We start from the raw sequence: 18,979 nt of genomic DNA, 5'->3' as shown, positions 1-18,979 counted from the left end.
AAGCTTTTGATACAGTACAACATGAACTTTTCTGGACAATTATGAAAGAGTATAACATTAGTTAAAAATAAGGATGTATGTTACTCTGCATATAATAAAACTAAAGGAAGAAATTTAGTGAATGGATGGTTAAGCAAAGACATAGATATAAAGAATGGTACACATTAGGAATGCCCTATGAATAGTATATTATTTGCATTAGTTATGTATTTATAGCTCAGAGATGTAAGTTTGAGCATGAGAGGTACTACTTATATTACTAATGAAGGGATACAAATTCCAGTTATGTTTATTTATGCAGATGATATTATATTGATTATGAGAAACAAAATCTGCATGAAAGAATTTGTATGCTATATAGGTATATCAATCCTTAAATATAATAGGCATTTTTAAGTAAAACGTAAAGGACTGGGTGATATAGTAAAGACAGGAGGAGTATATTTCTCAATGAAATAAATCTCTTTTGTTAGGAATAAGATTTGAGGGTACATGTAAGAGAGGAACAGGGGACTAGGATGCTATATAAACAAAAGGAGCTTTGATGTTTTTGGAAAACATACAAGTTATCATTTAATAAAAAAAGTTTATTTGATTCATTCAGTTATACTGAGAAAGACTGCATTTTTAGCTGTGTCTATATGTTGACAATCATATATAAAAAAGAAATGCTACAAATAATCGTTTCTTATATATGGGTTTCAAGATTGAATTCAGTGAAGACAGGAGTCTTAAACATGGACAAGGAAAATGGAGTTTTAAGATTAATAAATTCAATTGTTTATGCTGCTTCTTCTTTGAATTTGTATAAAGTTTTGAATAAATTATAAAAATGTACAATTAGTAGTAAATTTACTGAAGTACAAACATAAGTGCATTTGGGATATGTTAAGAAAATTCAAAAGAAGAAAAGTATGTTTAAATGAAATAATGAGATGTTATCAAGAACAAATCTTTTATGTAAAATAAACATTGATGAAATAGAAAATGAGATGAAAATGTGGTAAAACCTAGTATGATACAATATTATCATGTTAATCCTTGGCTGAACTAGTGAATGAAAAAGCTAAAGCTATAAAAGTACAAAAAGCATGGTATAATAAGCAAGTAAAATGCCAAGACTTTTATGGAGATTAGTGATTAATAAATTACCAGTCAATGGAAATATGCCATACAAAAAAGAAATCAGTAAAAGAGTTTGGATATATTGTGGTTAAGAAGAAACTACAGAACATGTATTCTTGCAATGTATAAGGGTCACAAAATTGTGGGAAAAATTGTGCAAAGAAAATTTCTTTGAAAATATAAAGGAGCCAAATGAGATAAATATGGATATGATTATGTTTGGATAGTATATCCATAAAATAAGCAATATAAAATAAGGAATGTGTTAGTAAATAAATAAAAGATTGTTTTATGTCATGTGCACCATTTAGAATGAAAGATTAAATGAAATCATGTTTAATGATAAACAGAGACTAGTAGTAATTTTAAGAAAAAATAGATGGTTGTTGAAAAAGGAGTAGGGGGTCAAATAAGATAATGTAGACAGAAGTTTAAAACAATAAGCTATCTATGATTCTATGAGAATAATGGAAAGGAATGGAAAGTTGTACACTGTACAGATTTGTAAATACGTAAGCTTGCAAATAGTAATACACATAATTTTTTTTAATAAAGAACCCCTACCCTTTTCAATATGTGTCATGGGATCTTTTACATCCACCTATGTTACCACCAGCTCAAACAACTGGGACCTCAGTTTAATGTCTCATCTAGCACCCCCTCCTTATGGTGCACTGAGTATCAGCTATTGCTCTATCTGTGAGGGATTAGAACCCACAGCCTTCTGCACAAAAAGCAAAAGGTAACAAATATGCCAAATGACAAACAGAAGACAAAACAGATTGAACAAACAATATATCATAAAGGTCATTCATAAAAAGGGAGTATTGTAGTCATGGACAAATGTTACATGCTACAATTCCTCACTGAGAGTTTATCCTGTGTTTCTGAAGCAGCTATAATTATATTCCTTGTGAAGGAAGTCTCTGAACTTGATTTGGAATGCTGATACTTTTTTGCTGCCTCAGCTTGATGGAGAAACTGTTCCAACTTGATTTTTTCACCAGTAGTAGCAATCGTATTCCCCTCTCCAAAACACTTGAAAATGTGTTCAAAAACAGTTGGTAAACTATCTCCTATAGGAGGAACTCCTATCTCCCACACAGCAGGGTTTCCATCCCTATCATAGTACTAATACTGCATTTCTAAGCATTACAAATCCTGCCAATAAAGTTAGCTATAATGGCATTCTAGTCTCCTCATTATTTATTGGCTTGCCTAAAGCCTTCAGCACAGTTTGTCACAGCAAACTCTTACTTCAAACATACTCATTTGGTCTGTCTTACCTCACCCTTCCATGGCTCAAAAGCTACTTGTTCAATAGATATCAGTCAGTAAAGTAGGTATTTACTAGGCTAAAAACTACAAGGGCCTTTTTAAACTCATCCCTCTTTCCATACCTTCCAGTCATCACCAGTGTACAACAAGGATCTGTCCATGGTCCCCTCCTTTTTAACATTCTCACAAACTCTCTCCAGACATTCATACAACAGGTCACCCTGATACAATATTCAGATGACTCCACACTCATATGCACATAAGACAACCTGGCATATCTCCAAAACATTACTCAGGAAGCCTTAACAGACACTGAAGCACAGCTTTGTAACTCACAACTCATGCACAACTTGCCCCCAAAAATACTTCTTTTTCCCCCAAAAATCTCTCTCTCTCTCTAATGAAAAAGCAAAACTTAAAATTCTCTCTCTAAATAATGCAACCATTGAAGACACTTTCATAACAAATTATTAAGGATAATAGAGAATGATAATCTTACATTTGACATACATACACAACATTGTATAGGAAAACTGATGAAGAACTAGGGATGCTTTACAGAAGCAAACAGATTCTCACTGATGCAACTAAAACTTCATTTGCCACTACTAACCTCTACCCCTCACTGCTTTATGGTGTTTTTATCCTTTCTAACCTCCAGGCATCACAAAAATCAGAACATGAGCAATGCTGTAATAAAGTGGCTAAACGTGCAGCAAATACACTTTTCAGAACCCACCACTGTATAGCACTGAAAAGCCTAAATTAGTTAGAACTACCCCATCAAATAACATGTATTCAGCTTCTGGCTTCTTAATACCATATCCACAGCTACTTCAGAGTGTCTGTAGAGTAGTCTAACTAAACTAAAGATTTCTTCATTCATAGTCATACTTAATTACATACCAGCATCTGTACTTGCAAAGCATTTGTAGTCTGTCTTATTTCCTTTGTCCATCTACATATGGATTGATAATCCCTTCCACTCTACATAACATCTGTCTACCAGTTAAACTGTGCTTGCTGTCTCCTGAGAGAATACCCTGTAACAAATATTCAGCTCCCTTCAAGGGACACATCTATAGTACGCAACCAGATAGGAGTATAAATACATCCATTGATGTTTTCTAATCAGACAGATAACTGCAGAAAGCTACTTAGGTAAAAGTAGCACAAACAGCTTTTTTGGTGATAAAAACATATCTCAGAATTGGAGTGGTATGCACTCTCTGCTTTGGGATGCAGTCAGATGCATTCTCTTAAAGTTTCCTCAATCAAATGTAATATAAAACAATCTATCAAAATCAACTCCAAGAAACAACTACATTATTAAAAGAAGAGAAAGTAAAAACTCATTTCATATATTTATTTTTCAGGCTCTTTACATATAATATACTGAGAGTCATTTTTCTCTGATGCTTTACCTGCTATAGCATCTATTTAACTTCTCTGACTCCTAGCAGTCACACAATTTTCTGTCTGCTTTACATACAGTCAGCACCTACCAAGGTGAAGAGTTTCACTAAAACTGCTCATAACAAAGCATGCACTTCACTATTGTGTGTATGAAAGATAAACACAAATCATCATGCAGTAATTATTTTTACAAAATACTTACTTACTGCCAAGGAGACCTCACTTATTGCTTTTTTCAAAGAAAACCCTCTGTCTGCCAAGGTCTACCTGGCTCTGTTTCTCTGCCTAGCCCCAATTCCACCCACCCCAATTATTATTAGATTTATATGCACTAGACTCCATCTTATCTAGCCCTCTAACCAATAGCTGGTTACAATACAAGAAACTGCCTAACACTTACTGGTACTTTGATACCCACACCTATAAACAATTATAACCTCCCCATTTAAAGCCACTATTGCTGGAGACACAAAATTAATACAACTGCTAAAATTGTTCAGCTTCAATAATATCAAAATTCCCATATCACCAGCTTCACTACATCTCCCCACAATATGACCACCCCCCCCCCCGTCTTTCACCACAAAGTGATTTCAATACATATAATTCTTTTTATAGCATTTTCCAATGTAGCTCAACTAACATCCTATCACACTCAACCACCAACTGACCAAAGTCTCCCATTACACTAAAAATTCCTTTCTTAACCCCTCTATAACATTTCAAATATCTCCAGAACTATATTCAACAACCTATATAAATTATTTTTCCTATATGTATGAAAAAAGAACAACCCAAAACAACAATACAATGGAAAACAAAGTTGCTGCACCCCATCAGCTTCAGTATACAAAACTGAAACTTAGTAGAGACTTACATCCTAACCCAGGCCCCATCAATAAAAACAATGTTAGCCCAACCCACAGAAATCTGATAATTTCATCCTCCCACACCCCACTACCGAAGGATCAATCTTGTGCTTTAAAAATCTAAACCTATGAAGCACAGCAAATAAGATACATGAATTTCCTGTTTTTCTTTCTCCATACTCCCCCAGCATAACTGTTATAATTGAAACAAGGCTGAAACCAGAAATAAAAAACACTTAAATACCAATCCCTGGCTATAGTATACACAGAGAAGATAAAAAAGGAAGCAGCTGCAGCTGTGATCTTCAAGAACAATATAAGTATAAAACTCCTTACCCTTAAACCCCCAGATTTAATACAGCAGAAATACTTATAAGTTCATAGGCTCATTATAACACAACTTCAAGTTAACCCAAAGAAATCCATTACTATTACTAGAATCTATATCCCCAAGAAAATAATATGCCTATAGCAGAAGAAATACCTCATTGGATATCACACAATATACATCATAATCATGGGGGATCTAAATATCAACTGACATACCTCTAACACAGATAAACCCTCTCTGAATCTATACTCTTTTTCCCAACTGATACAAACCACCCCAAGGTAAGAGGTTAGCATAATGGTTAAGATGTCTACCTTATAGACCCCCCTTTTGTAGAAGGAAGTAGTAGTCCATAAAAATCACAAAAAACTGATACCCCAAAGAAGAGCCATAAAGATGATAAAGTTGACTATTGTGGATAAGAAAGAAATTATGTATTGTTACTATTATGCAAAAATCCCAGAATTTCTAGACGCAAGATATACAAAATGATTAAGAGAGAAATTAGAGGAAAGAAAAATACTTCCACGAGAAAAACTGTCAGAAGCTTCAAATAAAAATTTGTATTCATTAATACAACAGATTTGTGAATAACGGTATATAGATCAATAAACTTTGATCTGTTTGGAAAAAGAAGCATCTGAGGAATTACGAAAATATAAGGAATAAAACCTACAGATTTTTGAAAGGTATAAAATAGAAATATGGACATGGGAAAGAAAGAGAGATTTGATATGGTGCAATATTTATGCAAAGGAGAAAGACAAATTAATCAATATGAAGAAGACAGCCCCAAATATATTTGAAGAGAAATACAGGCAACGGCATATAGCTATGGAAAATTTCACAATAAAAAAAGAATATCACAAAGAGGGAATGTAGAAAAGAAGATTAGTGAAGCAGAAGTTAAAAACAAAACAGAAGTTGAAGGTATAGAGTGCCTGCAAAGTGAAGGATTTGGTGCAGAAGGTCTAACACAGGCTACATCGCAGCATGATGGAGTGAGTCCCTAAAGTAAGGAGAAACAGGAAGATCAGGAGACATCTGAAGAAGAAATATGGACATGGGAAAGAAAAGGAGATTTAATATGGTATAATATTTATGCAAATAAGAAAGCAAAACTAACCAATACAAAAAGAGCAATAGAAATACAGGCAAAGGAATCCAGTCATGGAAAACTTTACAATACAAAAAATAAGAAGACAAAGAGGAAAAGTAGAAAAGAAGATCAGTAATGGAGAAGCTAAAGAAATAGTGACTGAGGTTATGAAGTACCTGTGAAGTGAAGATTCCGTGTGAAAAATCTTATTTAGAAACCACCACAACAGGATAAAGCAATGGATACCCAAATTAAGGGGAAACAAGTGGAATGGGAAGCAATTGTTCAGGTGCCATATGGAGATATGTTAGAGCCTTCCACAGGAAATCAGTATAAACATCACTTGAAGCTGCACAGCAAGGGAAGGAACAGGAAACTGTGGAAACTTTGATGCAGTCAATGTTGAGGAGTGATAGGCCAATGAGTTCCCATATGACAGAGCAATTAATGTCACAGGATGAAATTAAAGAGAATGTGCCACAGGAAGATGTTATAGAACTTTCTACAGAATACCTGCAGGAAATGGAAAACACCAAATGTGCCCTCAGTTTAGAAAAAAATAAGCTACGAGAAGAGTTGCTTGATTTAATAGATATAGACATATTAAGATCAATGAAAGAAATAGAGTGCAGAAGGTCAATAAAAGCCAAAAAGTTAGAAGTTTGATAAAACAAATGAACACAGTAATTTGGACTGTCGCTAGAGATCCATGTGATATAGCAGAAGTAAACAGGATGTATTACTGTGCAGCTAAATTAATTACTGATAAAGTTCTACCACAAGAACACAGGGTAGTGAGGGGAATGAAGGGAAGAAATCGAATACCATAATGGAATTATCGAATAGTGAAAACTATAAAGCAATTAAGACAAGAAGTGTCACTGTTAGAAGAATGTAGAAAAGAGGGAACAGATCAACAAGAATACTTAGAAAGATAGACGTGAAAAAAACAATGCGCAGTATTAGAACAGACCAGGATCTTTCATGCACTATTGCAAATAACAAACTAAAGATCTTAGCACAGGCAGAAAAACTTAGAAGATATGCAGATAAATATAAAGGAAAAGTATAAAATAAGCAATTTATTGATTACCCAAAAATGTTTTATAGAGAACTGGGAAACAAAGTAAAGGAATTGAAGGACAGACAAAAAAGAAGAAATAGATGCATTTTGGAGAAGTGTCTATGAAGATCCTGTGAAACATGACTAAGATGCTAAATGGATAGAAGAATTAAAAGAAAGAATAAGAAGTTTAAAGGTACAGGATATAAAAAGGATGAAGTAACAGCCAGGGAGACTGAAACAAAGTTAAGAAAAGCCTCTAATTGGAAAACCCGAGGCCCGGATGCAATACCTTTTGGCCAAAAGTATTAACATCTTTACATGGAGATTTAGTCATGAGTAAGAACTATTTATATGTGCACCCTGAACAGAGACCAACCTGGCTAACAACAGGAAAACCAATGCTCCTACTTAAGAGTGAACCTGCAAGCTAGCCTAAAAATTATAGACCAATAATTTGCCTTTTGACAATGTATAAACTATATATGGGAATTGATGCCGACAGAGTTTATAGTCATTTAGACAAAAATTCAATAATGGCAGTAGAACAAATGGGCAGTAATAGAAAGTCATAGGGAACAAAGGATCATTTGTTGTTAAAAGGTCATAGTGGAGAACTGTAAAAACTGGAAGAATCTAAGCATGGCATGGATTGACTACAAAAAAGCATTTGACAGTATCCACAACCATGGATAAAAGAGTGCTTAAAAATGTATAAGATACTCCCTACACTGATCAACTACATTACAGTGACCATGAAACAGTGACAGACCACTTTGCAATTAATCCATGATAAAGGACAAATTATTATCCCAGGGATAAAAATTCAAAGGGGGATATTCCATGGTGAATCTCTGTCAGTGTTGCTATTCTGCCTTGCCCTTAACCCATTAAGCTGTCTACTTAACAGCTTAGGCCATGGCTAAAATTTGGCTCCTAGAAAACAACAAAGTATAAAGACTTCTCATCTTCTCTTTATCGATAATTTTAAAATGTATAGCTCATCAGATGAGCAACTGAAAGTACAACTGCAAATTGTCAAAACTTTTTAGATGATATAAGAATGTCATTTGGTCTTCAAAAATGTGCAAAAGCAACCTTTAAAGCAGGAAAACTGCAACACCAGGAAAACATCAGTATGGGACAAGAATGTGATATAAACAAACTTGGGCAAGAAGGAGTGTATAATTATACAATGACTGGCCATTAATATTCCAAAACAAGTATGCTGATTGGTCAGTCCAATCAATGTGCCTGTTGTAAATTCGAGCATATACCAAAAAAAAAAAGGTCCAGACTTTTTTCCATTGGTATACACTGTAACTTTCAACTTGTTTTTTTTTTTACAAAAAAAATAAATGTAATCTGAAATCCATACTGCAGACATAGCAGAGAGACAGGATGGAGTAAATCCTAGGAAAAACAGGTACGTTGTTAAAAACTAAAGACACATACCTGATTTTCCTTGTATTTCCTCCATTCTATCTCTCTCCTATCCCTAAACTGTCCAAAACATTTCTTTTCATTTAAAAAAAAAAAAGAAAAGAAAAACGGAGCAAAGGAGACCTTCTTTTCTCCATTGCTTCCTTTCCAAAGCACTTATGTACTGAGTATGAGTGGGACATCCCATACGCATGCGCAGTACATCAAAAAAGGCAACAGGATATGTACCAGGCATGGAAGGACAGTATGGTGCCATTATACAAAGACATTATTTAAGAAAAGTAAGTATTTTTTTCTTAAATAATGTCTTTGTATAATAGCAATAACTGATTCCGTGGTGTGGTATATTAAGATTTACCCACGGCTTTGCCTTAGTGATTAAACCACACCAACTGTGGGTAAATCTTAATATACTACACTGACATCATTGGTTATTGCTTAATTATTTGGGAATTGATGAAGAATCAACAATAAAATATGAACAAATGTGAATAAAACTTAGTAAGAAATACTTTAGAAGACTTAATCCTGAAAACAGCATTGACATCTAGGAAGAAAATCCAAGCTATAAACCAATTTGCTCTTCCGGTCCTAACTTATAGTTTTAGAGTGATTGACTGGCCCCAAAATGTGTTGGCTAGATTAGATAGGAAAACAAGAAGGATGCTTCATGCTCACCAAATGATTTATAAAAATCAGTGCATACCAAGACTATATATTCCCTGTTCTGAAGGATGGATGGGCCTCCTTGAAATTAGTTACATGTACAGATCTGCAATCATGAGACTCCACACATATCTGCTGACCTCACAAGACCCAAACATAGTGAAAGTTTAGAAACATGAGGAGAATAAATCTAAGATAACTTCTCTGTTTAATCTAGCAGAAGCATACCGGCATCAAGCAGGAATGGAAATCAAACCAGAAGTAGATAAAAATCAGGCAGCAACTCAATGTGCCAAAAAAAAAAAGAAAAAAATGTAAGGGGAAGATCCAGATGAGAAGGCAAGAAATGTGGAAAATGCATAAATGTTGCAAGTACAGAAAACGTCTGGAAGAACCTCGTGTTGATCAGGAACAAATGCAAGAATAGTTAAGGAAAGGCGAATTCAAACCAAGAGATAAAAGTTTAATATGCTGGTTTACAAAGTCCATTGAACATGTGGGAGAAATAAACAAATGTAGGTTTTGTAAAACCAAATTGGAAACAGTCGCACACCTCGTTGCTGGTTGTGACATACTAATGGCAGAAGGACTGTATACCGAAAGGCATAATAATGTGGCAAGACTGTTGCACTGGGGATTGTGCAAACATTATAGTATTGAAGTAGCTGACAAACACCGGAAGCATAAGCCACAAAGCATCATAGAAAATGATGAAGTCTACATCACAAGGGATCACCCATTACCAACAGTTCAAAAGACAGATGTTAGAAAACCAGATATAGTGGTCCATGAAAATAAGACAAAAGTAACATTGATCGTTGAATCACTGCACCCAGTGACTACAGTGTCTTGCTTATAGAGGTACACAAAGTCATAAAATATCAGGATCTGCAGGGCAGAGACAAGAGCAATGTGGAAGAAAGATACCCAGACAGCTCCAATAGTAGTAGGAGCAATGGGTCTTATGAAAAAGAATCTACAATTGTATTTAGAGATGTTGACAATACATGTTACCCCATACAAACTGCAGAAGGAGACATTACTGGGCACATTACAGGTGATGTAAAGAGCACTTCTGGCTGACATCAAAGACTGAAACAATACTAATTTCATGAACTTTAATGGTACTGTGACTTAGGAATAGGGTACCCAAAAGACGTGAATAAAAAAAAAAAAATGCGAGGTTGGCATAATGGTTAAGACGCCTACTTTATAGACACAAGGTGCAGGGTTTGATTCTTACATGGGATAATTGGCTAGGCTACTATGAAACTATGAGCAAGATTCAATAAAATAACAAATAGACAATCAACAGTTGATTGGATTTTAATAAAACCTTTACCGTAAACCTAATATCATGTTTACTAGATAGTATAAGTGATCATCTCCCAACAGACATACTGAGGCAATGACTAAATATAAATAGGTCAATAAAATATAACCAGACATGTAACTTAAAAATTTCAACAAAAACACCTTTATATCAATCCTCCTTCTGTATAATTGGAAACATTAAATCTAGATGATACTGTTTCCCACTTCAGTAACACATTCCTTTATATCCTAAACCACATGTTCCCAATGAGATCAAAAAGGGAGAGAAAGCTATCCCAACATCCTGTCTTACAAAGAAAACAAGAGCTTATTAAACAAAGAGAGAATGCATGGAAACATTGGCACACAAAAAAAAAAAAACGCAGAGTATTTCCAAACTTTCAGGCACCATAGAACCTTGCAAAAAAATCAAATACAGAAAGATAAACAATTCTATTACTCTAACCTTTAAAACAAATATCTAAAAATCAAAAACTGTTCTGGTGCTGCATAAATGTAATTATCCATCCCGACCAATTCTCCACCCCTGAGCCAACATCTAATAATAATAATAACTACAATATTGCTATGCAGTTGAATTCTTGTTTTACAAAGTCTGTTGTTTCACTACTCAAGCAAAACAAACATTCCACTCCAGTCACCCCACCACCTCAATCTAGTACTACCAACAGCTTTATCATTAAACCAGGCCAAACCTCCACAGTAAAAAAAAAAAACTTCACAAATTAAAACCAATGACCCTAGGACCCGACAATTTACCAGCTGAATTCTTAAAACTAGCATCTGAAGCACTGGCCTTACTCATCTCTATACTCATGAATCACTCCATACCAGAAAAAACATGTAAAGAGCACTTTTGGTTGACATCAAAGAGTGAAACAATACTAATTTCATGAACTTTAATCGTACTTTGACTTAGGAATGGGGTCCATTCATATCATGGTATTAGAAACCCAAAAGATTTGGAGAAATTAAAAAGAAAAAACATGTCCAAAGTATATGGAAAATGTTGTATATTATTCGATTATACAAAGGTGGTAGCTCGACTGAACTAACTACAGACCAGTAGCTATATTATCTCCCTAATCTGAAATGGTAGAATGTTGTATTCCTAGTCAACTTATCAGCCACCTCACAAATAACAACCTTATTTCTAAGACAGAACAAGGCGTCTGACCCAAGCACAGCACTGCAACCACCCTACTAAGTTTCACAAATACCATTAACCGGCACAGAAATGAAGACAGTCTGGTGTCTTCCCTATTCATAGACCTATGTAAAGCCTTCAACAGAGTCTCCAATCAAAAGATACCCATAGAGCTAAACTCCCTATCAGGCCTGTCCTGGTTCTAAAGCTATGCATTCTCAAGTCAACAGGCCATCAAATGGCAATGCCTACTTTCTCCACCCCCACCACTTAAATGTAGGAGTCCAACAGGACTCAGTTCTAGGACCACTACTATTCAACATATTCATAAGCAAATTGTATAATGCAACAAACAGTGGCAATATTTGCAATATGTTGATGAGTCCGCCCTCATCTGCTCTGCCCCCACCATCCCTAAACTCCAAGAAATCACACAGCTCTCTTAGAATGTTGGCTATCATGGCATCACTTGCTGCTGAATCGTAAGAAAACAAAACTAATGTTGTTTACCCCCAGAAAATACTCAGACCTGCTGGCCTCTTTTGACATCTATTCAGCCAACAAACCTAAACTAGAAACAGTCTTCCAAACTAAGATGCCAGTGGCCCTAGTATATGAAAATCTTAAATATGAACAACACATACTATAAGTCTTCAAAAACACACACATTAAATTAGGCTCCCTATACAAAGCAACAAAGTACCTTTTAGACTCTAGCAGACATATCATTACCTGAACCAACCTTTCCCCATCTTTCCTCTATGTTTTGCCAATACTAACAAACCTAAACTAATATGATAAGTCAAAACTTGAGATATGCTATAATAAGATCGCCAAATTCTCTGAAAACTCTACCACCCCCCCCCCCAAAAAAAAAAAAAAAACAATTACTGCACTGCTTTAAAAGCACTGGTTAGAACTGTCATAATTGTTAACATACACCCGACTAATCATTGCACTTAATGTTCTTTATGCACCAGATAATTGCTCCTCATAGCAACATATAGTTCAACACTACTCGTATTAGACCTCTAAGATTAAACAACAAATCATTCTTACTGATAAGTAAATACAAAAACTATGTTCCCAAACTCTGGAATGCTATCTCTCAAAATTTCAAGCTCACTAAAAACTGACTTCAAATCTAAGATCAAGAAGCACCTAAGAAAGAACTGGTTCTACTCATGTACTACTCCAGGATAGCCCTACTTATATACATAACTTAACCTAACCTAACCTAACTTAACAATAATCCCATCTACCAAGTTCCTCCTACTCACAATTTCCCAATCCAGATAAAACATTTTCACCTCTACTTTCTTCTCCTCATTCCTCATACTTATGCCAACCCACCTTCTCCTAATTCTCTGACTACACTCCTTGTCCTGTTTAAATCCCTCATTCCATGCTTTGGCATCCTTCAATGAAAAGATCATTTTTGTCTTATTGTCTCACTGACTTATCTCTTCCCAACCAGCTCCACTTCAAAAGCTCCCATCATGTACAACTCCATGCTGCCTACCACCATTATTGATAACTACCTTATTTACACACTTATATTGCCTCCTAACGATAACACCCACAACTGCTTACCTATGTCACTGACCAGATATAATACTAATAACTTCAAATAGAACAAGAGCTAATAATCTTAATATGTATCACGTTTATTCTACCTATGTAATGCCTTATATCAGTGTGAAATTAAAACTGTAAGTATGTTATATCTGTATACATGCAAATATTTTATCATGTATCACATCTGCCACCATCAGTGTAACTACATATTGTTTCTCTGTATCACATCTGCCACCACCAGTGTAACTAAATATTGTTTCTCTGTATCACATCTGTCACCACTAGTATAACTACATATTGTTTCTCTGTATCACATCTGCCACCATTAGTGTAACTACATATTGTTTCTCTGTATCGCATATGCCACCACCAGTGTAACTACATATTGTTTCTTCTGTATCACATCTGCCACCACCAGTGTAACTACATATTGTTTCTCTGTGTCATATCTGTCACCACTAGTATAACTACGTATTGTTTCTCTGTATCACATCTGCCACCACCAGTGTAACTACGTATTGTTTCTCTGCCAAAATCTGTATTAACTATGTTTTATGTTCTATATTTCGAAAGTCTTAGTCCCTCTAACTATTGATGTAACTAATTTCATGAAGGTTTTCTCCCCAGGCTTCTGCTGGAAAGAGTTCTGTCCAGTCGGACTTTTCTGGTAAACAAAGACAAATAAATAATTAAATAAATAAACAAAAAAATAAATAAATAATTCTCACCACCTATAAAATTATCCAGCATCCATCTGTGTGTCCATCACTAAGTAACATTCTACAAAACTATGTTCCCACTTGGTCATTATGATCCAGTGACTAAAAAACTCCTCTGTCCACAAAACTGTCAAAATTGCTGGGGATGATCTGTACTGATATCATATTGCTAAGGCCTGGAACTCCTTATCTGTATCCATCTGGTCAATTCTCTCTCTTCAGTCACTTATAACCATGCTGAAAGACTTCCTAGCCAAAAGCTAGCGCTGTTCTTGCTCAACACCAGGATAAACTATTTCCCTAAATGTAAACAAATACCTCTTCATACCTTACATCTCCTTACTCTCCCTTCTTCACTTACATTCTTATGCCTATCAGTTTCTCTCCACTGATACTCTGTCTAAATATGCCATAACCCCCACTTCATATTGCAATTCCTTTTTGTATTATACTAACTTAGTTTAATTTCTCTAACCTGGCTAAAATGTCTCTAAAATGCTAAATTATTGATATATCAGTTGTATCTATTCTGAACCAATGTTTTTGTATTATGTCTAATTTGGTATAAGTGTTTAAAGTGTAGATTTATTTATTTATGCACATTATTTGTGAAGATTGTAAAATTATTGTTCTTAAATTGCTTTTGTAGTACTTTGGAGCTTTTCTGCCTGGCCCTCTACTGAAAATGGCCACCTACCCAGCTGGATTTTCACGGTAATCAGATATCAATAAATAGCCTAATTAGGATATGGATGTCTCCATTATTTGTTCTGAAATTATGAGGTAGATTTTTTATTGTTTTCTGAGGCCAGTAGGGGAACTTTTCTTTTTATTTATTACCTTGTATAGAAAGTAGGCAAGAAGATAAGTTTTTCTACCTGCAAAAGCAGAACGTGAAGGTGATGCTTTCTTCTTTCTGCTGTGTTCAAGTAGTGAAAGGTTTTGTTTTGCATAATTTGTAGGTTGTGAGTACTGTCTGTGGAATTTAAAACAACAAAAGGAAGGACATACTCCAGTTTGGGAATAAGCATGCCGTTTGCTAACGCCTGCCTAGCCTCAAGGGAGAGAAGGTTGGTTATATATGCTTTTTAGCTGAATTATTGCTTTCAACTGTCTTTTCTGTACGTTATTTAAATAAGAGAGGTGGTCCAAGTTAAACCTTTGGTATTCTTTCATGTATCTTTAGTATATGAATGTTGACTGGATTACTTATTTTTTTGTTGTATAGCATATAGCAAAACTGCAAACTTTTGATGGTTAAAAGTTAATTTATTTTATGTAATCTGATACCAGTTTGTTAGAGTGCACCTGTAGTTTGCAGAGTACTTGCAGATTTTCTAAATCTGTGCAGAAAGGAAGAGGAGTTACCTGAATGAATGTAAGACATGAACAGTACAGAAATATCTGCATTTTTAAATGATAAGACTCCACTGAAATATCACATTTATGTGTGCCTCTCTAATTTTTCCAGGAACATATCCAGTGAAAATACCACATGCACCGCTTCTATTGCCAAATTCCTCCTTTATCAAAGATAAAGCTCGTACATTAAACACGTCTTTTATGTACAGTGGGAATCATTGTTTATTCAGAGGCTACACTCTCCAGCTTATACATACAATTCGCAGTTGTATTAGGTATGAGACAGGAATTAACAGTGAAACATAGGAAGACTGAAATTAATTATTATATGCTGCATACTGACCTTTCAGCCTGCAAGCATTTCAAATATTAGGCAATTCAGTTACTATGTAACATATTAAACACAATCAATGAGCATTCATCTGTAAACATTACATGCTCAAAGTAAATTCACAGCTTCCCTTCCTTTAGCCTAGTCTAACTAACTTCAAAGAGGTAAGAGTAAGAATTACAGAGGTTGAATTATCTGGGTAATTTATTGTTTCAAGTGATGAAAGAAGTTGCTTGGAAGGTCAGACCTCCAAGCAAGGGAACATATACACTGTTATGCCTGAGGTGTGCTGTGACTAACAACACCTGTCAAGGGTAGAAGGAATAGACAGGAATTGTATTGTATTGTATTTAATTATACTATATTGTGCTGTACTGTAGAGCATACTTCTCAACTGTACAGATTTTTGCAGAATGTCCAGATTTGTGGCTCATATTTTTGGCCTGTTCCTCTTTTTTCCTGGCAACTCACTGGGATGATCTCAGGCCTGTAGTCAGTAAATAATGACATACATTTGAGTTTCAGACTTCAAAACCTTCAGAAAATGTATATTAAAACAAGTCCTGTTACTTTAGTAACTTTCTAAGTTTATAAGAGCAATATTGAAAATATGTCCATATTTGACTCCCATTTTGTCAAGCTTTTTCCAGATTTTTTTGCATTAAGAGGTTGGGAGGCATGCTGGAGAGTTCATAGCCATACTGTTTATCCCAGATTGCAAATGAGTTATACACAGAGGGCTTTTTATAACACCCAGTCTGCCTTAGTAAGGTTAAGGGTAGCCATGACTGATTAAGGGTCAGATTAAAAAAGGAGTCCCTCTCAGTGTAAATCTGCCCTGAATGCAAAATACGTGCTCTCAGTGTAAGTGACATACTTTATTGTAAGGCCTAACTATAAACAGGCTTACATCCAGGAGCCACATTCTAAAAGTCCTGTTGACAGTGTAAGTGACCACTTACACTGAGAACAAGTCTTTTGGAATCAGGCCCTGTATCTCCAAATATAAGTGTTTGGAGAGTTTCTTCCTAAGCATATTCAGCTGAAAAAAGCAAGGGAGAAAGCAAAAGCAGTGCATTCCTGTAACATGTTTCTGCCAATGAGAAACTCAGAAATGAAAGATCTTGGTGCCATTTTAGTTTGTATTTTTTTCTTTTAATTTTTTTTTTACTTATTTGTTATTTATTATTATTTATTTAGTTTAGCAATCCACCTTCCCATTCACTCAATCTTGCCATTCGTTCCACTGGAGGTAAAAACTTTATGGCACAGTCACTGACTTGGGTGAAGGCCAAGCAGCAAAACTGATGCCATTATCCTACTTGGAGAATTGACGGGCGGTAGTTAATGTCCTACTAGCTTTGCATGTACATCTTGTACAAGTCTGCTACATCTATAGAAATGATGTGCAGTGAGCATACACGAGGTGTGTGCTCTTTGCATCCACAAGAAGCAACCACTCAAATTCCCTGCTCCTTTAAAGGAAGGTTCCTACATTAATACCCAGTTTCCTCCAAAGATTCAACATGGATTTCACAAACTGGGAATCTGCCACACACCACCACCCCCACAACATCCTTGGGATCGAGAGGGGCAATCAAGCACCATCTCATCATTCCTCTCTGTCTGTCTGTCTGTCTTTCTCTCTACTTGGCCAGCTCTCCTGGTGCCTTGACTATTACCAGAAGCCCCATTTACTGGGTCACTGTTACAATTCTATGCCATGAAGGTGGCTATCATGGTACTATTTATAATTACTATAAATAGTCAGACACTATTGCAGGCAGTGTGGCAAAACATTTTGCCTACTAGAGCAACTGTACATGTATCTTAGTATTCAGCGGCAGTATGTTACATATAGAAATATTGTTGACAATGAATGCTTCATAAACCCTGAAACTGTGGCTGATGCCTTTTCATATAGAACATTCAGAAAAGGGTAATCTGAAATGTTTGAAGTATTGTACCTTTACTATTTTTCCTTGAATGTTAATCAAATATTCATTGTCTTCAGTAAGTCCTTCAAACTGCTGCAGATCTTGGCAACTTGTTGGCAAATCACCTGGCAGAAGACATTGTCTTTGTTAAATAAAGTCTTTTATCTGCATGATACATTAAGTACAGAGTCAGACAGTCTGTCATTAATTAAGCTATACTAGAATTCTGAGAAGCATTTTTAATACACTGGGAAAATTGAGAAAAAATAATATACTACTTACAGTCAGGGTTCTGGCATGCTACACTCTCTTCTGGCTTCATAGCAAGTGGGCAGCGATTACTTGTCTGTCCATCAGAAGTTAAACACCTCACTGATCGATGCATCACCCCTTCTCCACAGCTCACAGAACACTGTAACCAACACAAATTTATACAGAAATATGTACGTTTAATACTAGTGCAATCAAGCATTTCTTGAGTGAGGAAATTATAAAAATGATAGAGTTCAGGGTCTGAATTATATAGTAAAATCTATGTACACCCAGAATATGCTTTCTACTATGTAGCTATCCATTACATTAAATACAGTGTAAGGTGATGAAGATATTTGTTAAATGAAAATCAGTGATCATCACCCCATAACTAAGCAAGACATTGACCACTAATCTTACACATCATCACTGAATAAAGAAGTGCATAGCTAGCATAACCATTTAGCAACCAGTACACCTTTTATAGTCATTAGTTCCACATAGCTGTTAAGGAAGGTAATCATTTCCAGAACCTTGTAAAGTCGCATTAACATTCCTGTGGTTCTCATTTCTTTCATTTCCATTGTAACTCCCAAATCAGTTTTTCTAAAAGCTCAAGATTTTCATTCCTCAGACAGCCTTGTGCCAAAAAGCTGTCCCCATGTTAAAGGACAATGGCTCAGTCATTTCTCGTTTTTCTACTTTAATGTGCTTACTGCCCTTCCACTACCACTGCTGGTCATTATGACTGATTTCTGACTTGACATAATGAGATGTACACAAGAGACGTCCTTAAATTCCTCCAGAATTCTAATATTAACTCTCCCTTTTCTCAGCTGCAGGCTGTCTACTTCCCATGTTTATTAGGATGCCTGTGAAGCATCAAAATCATTAATGATGACATACAGAATTAGTCTGATATGATTCTTTGAAAAGTGTCATCTGTGATATGCAGACGTAAAAGAGCACGAAGCAAGGAAATTAATTTCTAACAATGTCCTCTGACTAAATCTCTATAAGTAAATTCA

General features: G+C 35.3%; 1 protein-coding gene across 1 annotated transcript in view; it reads right to left on the bottom strand.

Annotated features, from left to right (window-relative positions):
• The window catches only part of ADAMTS9 (ADAM metallopeptidase with thrombospondin type 1 motif 9), a 1,232,634-nt gene that overhangs the window by 144,899 nt on the left and 1,068,756 nt on the right, over positions 1-18,979 (bottom strand). The window contains exons 33-34 of the mRNA XM_044077927.1: positions 17,982-18,111; positions 17,730-17,824 (exon numbers count right to left, since the gene is read on the bottom strand). Coding sequence (XP_043933862.1) covers positions 17,730-17,824; positions 17,982-18,111 — 225 coding nt within the window. The remainder of the gene's footprint in view (positions 1-17,729; positions 17,825-17,981; positions 18,112-18,979) is intronic.

Source organism: Protopterus annectens, chromosome 7.part0 (assembly GCF_019279795.1).
Source record: "Protopterus annectens isolate FY-2018-M chromosome 7.part0, PAN1.0, whole genome shotgun sequence".
Classification (NCBI taxonomy): domain Eukaryota; kingdom Metazoa; phylum Chordata; order Ceratodontiformes; family Protopteridae; genus Protopterus; species Protopterus annectens.
This window is presented reverse-complemented; position numbering and strand designations above follow the sequence as displayed.